The following is an 11,330-nucleotide window of genomic DNA, read 5'->3' on the forward strand; positions in this document are numbered from 1 at the left end:
GCGCTGTGGGGTCAGCAAGCAGCGCCCGAAGAAGGAACTTTCTCAGCCTGCAGGGTCCCCGTGGCTTCCCTGGACGTCGGGGCGGCTGTCCGCGGGCCGAGTGCTGAGGGGAGGGACACTTCGAAGCTTTGCTCTGCAGTTAGAGCACCGCGGGCTCTGGAGTCTTGAGTCCTGCGGCTCCGCTGCAGCTGGTTGGGAGAAATGTTGGGCAAATAACTTTCTCTCTAAACCTTATCTGTCATCTGGGAAATACGATAACGAATTAAAGAGGAATGTTAGGAAGACTAAATAAAACGTATTTTAAAGTCTCTGCTCAACATCACTAATCGCTAGGGTGTATCAAAGCCACAGTGAACTATCACCTCACACCCAATAAGGTGTTTACTTAAAAAAAAAATACAATTGACCCTTGAATAACACGGGGTTGAACTGCGTGGATGCACTTATACGTGGATTTTTAAAATATTGGAAAAATATTTGGAGACTTGAGATACTTTGAAAGACCATTTTCTGTAGCTTAATTTATTGTAAGAATTATATATAATGCAACACAGAAAATACATGTTAATTGGCGATGTTATCAGAGAGGCTTCTAGTTAACAGGCCATTAGTAGTAAAGTTTTAGTGGGAGTCAAAAGTTGTACATGAGTTTTCAACTGCCTGGTCATCATGTTTTTGTTTTTGAAAACAAACCCCATGTTTTTCAAGAATCAACTGTAACAGGAAATAACATGTATTGGCAAGGATGTGGAGAAATTGGAAACTTGGTGTACTCTTGGTGCATATGTAAAATGGTGCAGCCACTGTGGAAGACAGTTTGATGGTTCTTCAGAAAATTAAAGAATTACCATATGATGGAGCAATTCCATTTCTGGGTATGTATGCAAAATAATTGAAAGAGGGTCTTGAAGAGATATTTCCACATCCATATTCATAACAGCATACTCACAGTAGCCAACAAATAGAAGCAACCCAGTGGCCCTCGAAGGATAAATAAAAGGTGGTATATCCATACAGTGGAATATTATTTCACCTTAAAAACAAGGGAATTCTCATGTGTTACAACATGGATAAAGCTTGAAAATATTGTGCTAAATAAGGTAGTCACAAAAAGACAAATATAGTATGATTCCACATGAGGTATCTCATGGAGTCAAATTCAAGAAACTCCAGAGAATGGTGGATGCCAGGGGCTGGATGCAGGGGAAATGGGAAGGTATATTCTAATGGGTATAAAGTTTTAGTTTTGCAAGATTAAAAAGTTCTTGCAGAGGTTGGTGGCACAGCAATGTGAATACACTTAGCGGTGCTGAAACATACACTTAAAAATGTTTAAGATGATTCAATTGTATGTTTTGTATATTTTACCACAAAAATAAATCTTAAAAAAGTAAATTTCCCAAATGTCCATTGACAAATGAATGGAGGAATGGAGTGCGGTATAACCATACAATGGAATATTTGATCCTAAGAAGCAATGAAGTACTGACACATGCTACAACGTGTATTATGAAATATTATGCTGAGTGAAAGGCAGCCACATATTTTGTGATTCCATTTATATGAGATGTTCAAAATAGGTAGTTCTATAGATAGAAGGTGGTTGCTTAGGACTGGGGCTTGGGATGGAGGTTGCTGGCTGATGGCCAAAGGGTAGGGGTTTCTTTGGGGAGAAACAAAAATGTTATAATTTTTTTTGTGCTGATGGTTCCACAACTGTGAATATAGTAAAAACAAATGAACACTTCAAATGGGTAAATTGTGTGGCATGTGAATTATATTTCAATAAAAAAAATTTTTTTAAGTAAGTCATATTGCGTTGGTGCCCTAGTCAAAACCCTGCAGTGGCTTCTCATTTTATTCAGACTAAAAGCCCTGGTCCTTACAATGGAAAAGAGCTGCTGTGCTTCTCACCCCCTCTTCTGCCAGTCTTTTTCTGTTCATTCGGCTAAACTATATTAGCCTCCTTGATTAGGGACACAAGTACACTCCTGCTTTAGGGCCTTTGCACTGGCTGTTCTATTTGGAATGTTCTTCCCCGAGATAGATCCAAGGCTACCTCCTTCACCCCCTTCAAGTCTTTGCTGAGATGCCACCTTGCTAATGAGATCTGCCTGAACATCCTATTTTAAATTGCACCATCACCACCACCACAGTATTCCCAGTTCCCTTACCTGAGCTACTTTTCCTGCAAGTACTTACCAACTTGCAGTATATTAATAACTTGAGTTATGTTTGCCTGTCTCCCTTGCTAGAAAGGAAGCTCATGGAAGTCCTGATCTTTGTCGAGCTCACTGATATATCCCAAGGACCCAGAACAGTGCCTGGCATGGAGGAGGTACTTGATAAATACCGACTAAATGAATAGCAAACATCTCATAAACACGAGCTGCTATTGTCTTCCTATTCAGTGAATAGGCAGGCAGGGCAGTGGTGTGAATAAGGTTTCCTGACCTAGATAAGTGGGGGGAGTGGGGGAGAAGAGGAAAAAGAATGTTCCTGACTGGGCCCCAAGGAACGGGGGAGAGAAAGGTGACTCAGAGAGCAAGCTACAGTGGCAGAAGGTGGTGATTTTTGGACCCAGTGAACTGGAAGAGTTAAATTTTATAGAAACAGTAATAGTTCATCTCACAAATGCTTAGTGCCTAATACATCAAAATTAGATACAACTATTTAAGTTTTATTGCAAACTAAACACCCTCTTGGCCATCTAGGAAAGTGCTGCTGGGCATTGAACTCTGCTATTTTGTATTTCCTTTGAGTTTCCCTTTTTGAGTATCTGACTAGGGTAAGGAGGCAAAGAAAAAGGTTTGGTTCATTCAGATTCAGCAAACTGGCTTGCAGACCTCCTCACGCAGCTTATTCCATTCCCACCACAGCCCTCTGCCACGGCGCTCCTGTCCCACTTTACAGCTAGAGAAACTGAAGCACAGTGCCAAGGACAGAGCCTGACGTACAGGAGATGTTCCATGAATATTAATAGATTGGATTGGAGGGAGACGCTCTCAGTGAGGGAGCGAAGGGAATGAGATGAAGCTGACCAAGTTCCCTCAAAAACGTGCTTCCACCCTTCCCACCAAGGGTCTCTAGGGCTCCTATGAGGCTCAGCGCATCTGGGAGCTAGAAATGGGAAGAAGCGCGGAGCGCGCTGAAGGCCGTCCATTCTCCAGTTCTGGAAAACCGTGGCTCCCCCACCCGCCTCGCCGGTTGCCGTCTCCGCTCCCTCACCCCCCTGCGAGCCGCCACGGGGTCCAGGGCCGGCACTCCAGTCAACGCAGGGCACTCGCAGGAGTCGGCTGGCGGTCTCTCCACCACTTCGGCGTCTGCCTGGAAGGTCAGTTCGCCGCTCAGCCCCGCACAGCCCGGACCCGTGCGCAGGAGCGCGCCCACGAAGCGGGAGAGCCGGGCGCAGGCCGGGCGGGCTGCCTGCGCCTCCGCCGCGACGCGCAGGGTCCACCCCCCGACAGCCCTGCCCCCAGCGCGCCGGCCGCCGCGGGGGACCATCGCACCCCTCCGGTGCTTGCTCCTCCCCCTGACACCCCCGCACTTCCATCTCCCCCTGACCCTCCGCACTTCCATCTCCCGCCGCACCCACGCGAGGCTCACTCCGCCCGTAGCTCCGCCTAGTCGCGCTGGGCCAGGAGCCGCGGGAGCCGCGAGCTCTCAAAGACCCAGGCGGCTGTAGGAGCTCGGGTGGCCTCCGGTTCGGCGGCACCATGAATGTCTCGGGTGGCCCGGGGGCCGAGCACGCAGGCAAGGCGGGCGGCGGGGGCAGCTGGCAGCCTGAGGCGGTCATCGTGCCCATGCTATTCGCGCTCATCTTCCTTCTGGGCACCGTGGGCAACGCGCTGGTGCTGGCCGTGCTGCTGCGCGGCGGCCAGGCGGTCAGCACCACCAACCTGTTCATCCTCAACCTGGGCGTGGCCGACCTGTGTTTCATCGTGTGCTGCGTGCCCTTCCAGGCCACCATCTACACCCTGGACGGCTGGGTGTTCGGCTCGCTGCTCTGCAAGGTCGTGCACTTTCTTATTTTCCTCACCATGCACGCCAGCAGCTTCACGCTCGCCGCTGTCTCCCTGGACAGGTGAAGGAGCACCCTGGCGGCCTCAGGGGGTCGGGAATCCAGGCAGGCACTGGAGAAGGAGGGGGCGGCGCTCAAGGGTCAAGGAGAGATGCGCAGGAAATAAAAAAGGACGCTGAGAAGGCAAAGGGACGGAGGGAGGGTGAGTGAAAGACAAGCGGGCGCGGAGGAGAAAGAAATAAGAATGGGGACCGCGGCGTGCTTCGGTTAGGTACGCCCTCGGGTCTGCAGGCTGGAGACCCTCAGCTCTCCAGCGCCACCGACGCCTGACAATAAGCAGCATTTCCAGGTACAATCGTCTTTGCGTGCGTGGTCTGGCTTGAGCTAAGTGCCCTTGTGAGGATGCGGGGCATACTGTGCCCAATTTATAGACGAGATCGAGTCCATAAGTAACTTGCTCAGAGTTGCCCATCCAGTTAACGTGTGCGTGACCCAACGGTTCCCTGGCGTCAAACTCCTGGCGCCTCTACCTTGCTAGACTTGAAGTCACGGTTTGCTTGGCCCAGTGGATTCAGATCCGGACCGCGGAATTTGGTTCCTTGGCGAGGGACCCACGCCAAAGTCCGAACGGGCGCACGCACCAGAGGGTTCCCAGCTCGGTCCTACCCCACTCTACGCTCCACCTCCAGGCCTGGGGTCAAGGCCAGAGAGAGGAGCTCGCTCGATGGGCCCCCCTACCCCCACCCCACCCCCTGCTGGAGCCTGGAAGAACCCCTGAATGATTCCTGGGGAGGATATCCAGGTCTGACTCCGGTATCTCCCCCGCCTCCTACGCCCCCCGCGTCCTCCTGACCTCCCCCGACAAGCAGAGAGGTGAGGCCACATTCCCCATATACCTCCCAGTTCCGCTGAGCGCCGGTGGAATCCACACAGCGACGGCTTCTCTAAGGAATTTCCTCGAGGTACCTTGCCTGACTGACGTGTCTCCTGGCTGGCTGCTAGAGCCTCAAGGTGCCTGGGACCCACCGAGTAACACTCTGGTACTGTCACTGCTGGTAATCACAGCCTCCCGGGGCCCCAGAGCCATTTCGACCTTCAGGGTGCCCTCCTGACTTTTTCGCCCGGGAAAAGCAGAGAAGCCGCCTATACGCTGTCGGGTCCTACCCTACATTTAGACGCACATCAGAGTGTCCAGGATGCTCCGGGAGTGTTCAGTGCGGCTCTGCGCTGGGGACTTTCCTCAAGAGAGGATGTGGGGCTCGAGGTTCAGGGGTCCGGCCCTGCCCTGCGGATCAGCCCGCTCGCTCACCCGTCTCTCTTCCTGGCTTGACCCTCAGGTACCTGGCCATTCGCTACCCGCTGCATTCCCGTGAGCTGCGCACGCCTCGAAACGCGCTGGCGGCCATTGGACTCATCTGGGGGCTGTCCCTGCTCTTCTCCGGGCCCTACCTGAGTTACTACCGCCAGTCGCGGTTGGCCAACCTGACTGTGTGCCACCCGACGTGGACCGCGCCCCGCCGCCGCGCCATGGACCTCTGCACGTTCGTTTTCAGCTACCTGCTGCCGTTGCTGGTGCTTGGCCTGACCTATGCGCGCACTCTGCGCTACCTCTGGCGCGCCGTCGACCCGGTGGCCGCCGGCTCCAGCGCCCGCCGAGCCAAGCGCAAGGTGACGCGCATGATCGTCATCGTGGCCGCGCTCTTCTGCCTCTGTTGGATGCCTCACCACGCGCTTATCCTCTGCGTATGGTTCGGCCGCTTCCCGCTTACGCGCGCCACTTACGCGCTGCGCATCCTCTCGCACCTGGTCTCCTACGCCAACTCATGCGTCAATCCCATAGTCTACGCGTTGGTCTCCAAGCACTTTCGCAAAGGCTTCCTTAAGATCTGCGCCGGCCTGCTGCGCCGCGCCCCACGCAGAGTCTCGGGCCGCGTGTGCGTCGCGGCGCAGGGCACCCACGGCAGCAGCGTGCTGGAGCGCGAGTCCTCCGACCTGACGCACGTGAGAGAGGCAGCAGGGCCATCTGCCCCTGGGCCGGAGCCTCTCAGCGGCCCAGCCGCCAGCCTGGTCCCCAGCCTGTCCTGGGGAGACCAACGGCATCCTGACACTTAACGTGACCTGGGGACATTGAGGGGAAACGCTTGGATGTTAAACCGTAGGAGGAAGAGGTTGGGATCGTGGAGGGTGTTTCGTCTGTTAATAAAAACGCGCTGTTCACATGCAGTGGCCGCTGTCTCTCCGCGTATCTCATGGTCAGGAGGATCCGCGGTAAGAAGCCTCTGGGACTTCCCAGGGTAGCAGCTCTGGATGAATGCGTAGGGCGCTTTGCTGAGCTACAAGGGAAAGAGGGCAGCTGAATTATGAACTACCCAGAAATCCCTGACTCTGGGGGCGCGGGACAACTGAAGGCTCCTTGCACGTGGCCATACGGAAACTCCTTGTGTATATGGATCCGCGAACCAGCAGCCGCCAATACGTGAGACAAACGCAGACAGTGTTTAAGCGCGCTGAACCAAGTCAGCTGATGACAGGCGCAGACACTAGGTGTATTTCTCTAGCAGTGCTCACGCGCCAGCGTGTAGGGTGTTCTTGCCTGCTCCCAGGTCCCTGGGGCCCCTGGGGCTCCGCGGCCTTAGGGTTTCCTTCCCTCGCTGCAGTTGTTCAGGATCAGGTCTCCAAGGGCTGTTTCTCCTCCAAGTCCGGAAGTAGCCCCCCACGCCCTCTAGTCCCTCTCCAGGTGGTTCCAAGGCACCCCTGGACTGGAGCAGCTTGAGAACCCGTGGGGAACGGGATTGCCCCCAAGGCTTTGCTTATGAGCTGCTAACCTCTGTTCCTGGAGTTCTCGAGCCAAAGCTTTTTACTGGAAATCGGTTCAGTGTTAATACTCAAGGGTGTATCCATCTCACCTCTTTGAGCACAGGGCACTTTGGCAAGGGCTTAGGTACTTAACCAGGTGGGTGCTTGCTATGGAAAAGCAGGGGTAGCGGGCCCAGGGAGGGAAAGGTGTGTGTGGGCTCCTGTGCTTGCCCTGGCTGCTTGGCAGGCCTCGGACATGGCAACTGGTTTCAGGTGGTGGAAATGGAGCAGGAGAGGAAAGCCTTGGCGGGGTCAGGGTGGGCGGGGCTGGGTCCTGGGCTTTGTCTCCGGGTGTTTGCAGAACCTGAGGTGGGTGGGGGTGGGGTGCCAATCCAAGGCTCCAGGGTCTTTGCACAGAGCAGCTGCCTCCCACCGGCTGCCCAGTCCCTTAGAGAGGCGATCGAAATAGAGGTTGTAGCGTGGGCACCACTGCTCCGTCCAGCCCCTCCGAGATCCCCTGATGATGGCCCTGCAGCTCCTGCCCCATCCGGCCTTCCTCAGGTTGGGCAGCACCCTCCCTGCCCTCGGTCCATGGGCATGCCTTCTGTCTGCCAGCGCTTGGTGAGTGGAGGGCAGTGAACAGTCACAAGCTTTGGGATTTGAGACCTAGGGCACCTGGGTGATCCCCATTCCTCAGTCTGGCTATCCTTCCTCGAACTCAACCCGCCCCAGGAGGTTCAGGAAACCACCCAGGTTCCAAACAGTGGGAGCACACCCCGAACAATGGGAGTGCACCCCTACTCGTGGACATGCAGGTGTTTGTGTCAAACGTGTCTACGTATCCTCAGGCAGTGGAGGGAGCGGGACCCAAGTGCTGAGCTGGGTGTCCTGCCTTCCTGTGTCACAGAGCCCACCCCTGGGTGATGTGCTACCCCCTCCTGCAGGATATCTTGCGGTACACAGCGTCTTCCATGCTGCTGCCTCGGCTGGTGAGCACTCACAGCGGAGGGGGGACAGCAGAACGGCTCCAGCCCAGCTTCACAGATCCGCCAAGCTGAGGAGCGTGTGTGTGCATGGAGAGCGGGAGCCGTAGCGGCGTTCCTGTGTCTCCAGTCCTGGCTGGACACTCGCCTGGCCTGGAACGCCAGTGTATACCCGCAGCGTGTGGTTACGCTGCCCCGGGGCTCACTCTGGATGCCGGGCCTCACTGTCCAGGAGGCGGGAGTTCCCACCCCAGGAACCCAGCCCACATATCCCTCTCATTTAGGCTCAGAGGCCCTTAGTGAATATCCGCCCACCCCCTCCATGCTCCTGCTAGGCCACCGGTGCCCTGGACCACTGGCCCCGCGTTCCCCTCCCTCTTCTGCCACTGCAGCTGGGTGTATGTGGGGCTCTGCCTTCAGGGAAGGGGCTGGGTCTCGGCTGTGATGCTTCTCCCCCACAGGCTCTGGGCGGACTGGCAGGACCAGAGGCCACAGGTCCGAGTGGACCCAGATGGCCATGTCGAGCTCTACCTGGCCCTCACCGCAGAGACCAACTGTGACTTTGAGCTCTTCCACTTCCCCGGGGACCACAGCAGCTGCAGCCTCAGCTTCTGCGCCCTCGGCAACACTGGTGCTGATGGGACAGGGACTCGGGCTGGCGGGGGAGCTTCCAGCACCTTTGACACGAGCGTAGCCAGCTTATGTTCACATCCTTGAATCCCCAGGCTTAGGGGAGCTGAAGAGGCCCTGGAGTGAATGAGCTTCTCACCCTGCCTCTCCCCTTTAAAGAGCCGCCCATCACCCGGCAGCCCTGCCTACGTCTCTCCCCCACTCAGCCACTCCAGGGCAACTGCCTTCAACGGCCTGGACCAGATTGCAGTGGAGGGGGCCTCCTGCTAAGCCCAGACGCTCAGGTTGCTGCAGCCTCATTCCTGGAAATATCCTGAAGGTGTAGCCACCAGTAAACATCCCAGACCCACAAGGTGATGTCTAACTTGGTAGAGAAGTCCCACCCATCCCTCAGGTCCCTCCCCTCTGGGAAGTGCGGCAGCTGCCACCCCACGATCCTCTAGTGCAGTGCAAGGTGATGCACCTGTGGATGTGTCTGTCACCACCTCCCTCTTCATAAGTGGTGCAAAGTTCATTTATTTTTACAATGAAAACTCATCTGTGAACCAGATAAGGTGCCTCTCCTCCAACTGGACAAGCCCCCCCAGCCACCAGAAGTCTCCATTGTCCCTGGGCTCCAGCTTGTCCCTACCCCTACTCCCATGAGAGATTTGGGGGCAGGGGTGTCCTTTCCTAGGTCACCATTCTCACCCTCACCCCTTCCAGTGATGAGCTGGAGTTCCAGGCCCACATGGTAATGAGACTGTGGGCGTCAAGGGGGAATATGTAGCCTGGGACTTGAAAACCCAAATCAGACCCCAGCAGCTTGTGCCCTGCTTCCAGGTGACAGTGAGTAGGGAGGTGGCTGATGGCGGGCTGGTGGGGTGTTCAGGATGCAGAGCTAGAGGCTTGACATCGCCATTCTACTGCCCATCCCCTGCCCAGCTCGAAAGTCTTCCAGCTCCGCCTGCAGAACACAGCACCGAAGGCCATCATGGCTCTGCTGGTGCCCAGGGAGGCGCTGCTGTTTGTGGACAAGTGCGGGTGGGTTGCTGCCCCTTCAGGTCACCCAGCACATTGCCTGCAAGGTGACCCTGCTGCTGGGCTATCTCGTCTTCTACTCCTCCCTGGTGGCTCTGCCCAGCTCTTCTTCTTGCAACCCACTGCTCAGTAAGCCCTGTGCCCTCATGGCCCTGGGCAGGACCACACTGCCTGGCCTGCCTCATTCCTCCACACCTCCTGTCACCTGAGCCAGGGGGCCTCTGCTTAGCTTCCTGGGCACTAGAGGCACAGGCCTGGCCCCTGACTCCCTCCCCCACACCCCACCCAGTTTACTATTTCACTAACCTGCTGCTCTTCATCACACCATGGAGTCTGTGCTGCTCGCCAGGTTGCTGGCCCAGGGAAACCTCAGGGCCAGGTGCAGCCCCAGCTCAGCCGTGAGGTGGGAATAGCAAGATCGTGGCCACGAACCTGGGGCCTAATCCTGAAGGTGGGCAGGGGCCCTTTCTTGGGGGCTGGTAAGGAATGAGGCTAGAAGCAGGTCTGACAGGGACAGAGCTGGCAGGCTGCTCAGCTGGGGCTGGGGCCAGGGTCAGAGGTTGCTAGGCTGTTGAGAGGCTCCTTGCACTCCCTCTGCCGGCTCTGCTGTCCCTGGGCTCCACCATGTCTGCCCACAGAAGAAGTGGGTGTGGAGCAGGGGGCAAGGTTAGCCTCCCTAACGGCCCGGGTGACTGCACACTCCCAGAGACAACCCTGTGCCCCAGGAAGCCTCTCTACGGGAGTGTTTCTTCAACTTAAGATGGCTAGAATGGGCCATACCCAAATACTCGTTAATTGTGAACTACAGGAGGACTGCAGGCTGACACCCCTTGGGTTTACTCTTCTGCTCTGGAAGAGCATGTTGGGTGAGCCCCGAAGCACAGCTCCTCTCCCTGCCTCTCTCCTCACAGGAGTCCCCAGAGGAGGACAGGGCTCAAGGAAGAGCTGGGCTGAGGCTGCTGAGCAAATCTTCCTGGTGTATGTGATGGGGTGATATGCAGCCAATTCATCTTTGCTGGTCTCTGGGTGTGGGTGATGTGCAAGTTTGACCCAGCCCCTGGAGAGGCTGCACCCCATGGAGGGCAGCCCAGGCTGTACCAGAGCAGGGCTGGGGCTGCAGACCTGGGGGAGGGCCATGACAGGGGTGCTGGGAAGAGGGGAGAGGGGCCAACTCTCTCCTTTATGCCTGGAGGACCTCAGGCACCCTGAGCTCTCCTGTTGGCATGCAAGCAATATGAAATAAATTCATCACCCAAGTGCAAGTGCACCTCAAGGGTCTGTCTGCATGGAGCTCAGCTGTTCACTTGTCCTGAGGAGCTGGGGCCCCGCCTTGTGCCAGGCCCCCACTCTGCCCCTGAACTTCTTACCACTGTCTACCAGTCACCCAGCCCCCATTTCTACAACCATTGCTGCTTGGCCTGACTGGGGACTGGAAGACAGGTCTGCTCTGACCTCCTGCCGCCAGTGTGCTGGACTCCAGATGGCAAGGAGAGCAAGTATTCCTGCTCCAGCTGCCTGGGGGGCAGAACACCCCTAGGCTTCAGGACTGTGGGTGATGCGGAATATGCTTTCTGCACTAAATCTAAGAGCAGGTCAATCCTGCTCGCCTTTTCTCCAGGCCCTCTGGCTACAGTGTGACCTATCCCTCTGAATCCTGGGGGCTCATATATGGGCTGAACGGGGAGTTCCCTAGGCCTGGCTCTGAAATGAGCTATAGGCAGGCTGGTGTTGCCCTCCTGCGCCTGTCCACATGTGGCGGCTGTGAGTACAGGCCTTTGTCCTCCTCTGCCTTTTCCTGTCTGAAAGCTATCACATGGCCCTTGAAGGCTGCAATCAGGGACACAAAACCCAAGGCATGAAGGAACCCCAGTGTTCCAGGA

The 11,330-nt window shown here is 56.0% G+C and overlaps 2 protein-coding genes across 2 annotated transcripts; both read left to right on the top strand.

The window, feature by feature from the left end:
• The first annotated feature begins 3,582 nt into the window (after window positions 1-3,582).
• Window positions 3,583-7,023, top strand: GALR2 (galanin receptor 2). The gene is made up of 2 exons (XM_036900336.2): window positions 3,583-4,084; window positions 5,359-7,023. The coding sequence occupies exons 1-2, from the start codon at window positions 3,717-3,719 to the stop codon at window positions 6,131-6,133; spliced, it is 1,143 nt and encodes a 380-aa protein (XP_036756231.2). The 5' UTR covers window positions 3,583-3,716; the 3' UTR covers window positions 6,134-7,023.
• Window positions 7,024-7,340: 317 nt separating this feature from the next.
• Window positions 7,341-10,659, top strand: ZACN (zinc activated ion channel). Its single transcript, XM_057499541.1, is given in 15 exon segments — window positions 7,341-7,378; window positions 7,515-7,668; window positions 7,762-7,806; window positions 7,931-8,037; window positions 8,262-8,431; window positions 8,537-8,544; window positions 9,143-9,161; window positions 9,164-9,258; window positions 9,371-9,451; window positions 9,453-9,579; window positions 9,740-9,769; window positions 9,772-9,870; window positions 10,211-10,240; window positions 10,362-10,433; window positions 10,436-10,659. Coding segments are annotated over 15 exon segments (1,299 nt in total).
• Window positions 10,660-11,330: the final 671 nt, after the last annotated feature.

The sequence above is a fragment of the Manis pentadactyla genome, chromosome 4, assembly GCF_030020395.1.
Source record: "Manis pentadactyla isolate mManPen7 chromosome 4, mManPen7.hap1, whole genome shotgun sequence".
NCBI classification, from domain to species: Eukaryota; Metazoa; Chordata; class Mammalia; order Pholidota; family Manidae; genus Manis; species Manis pentadactyla.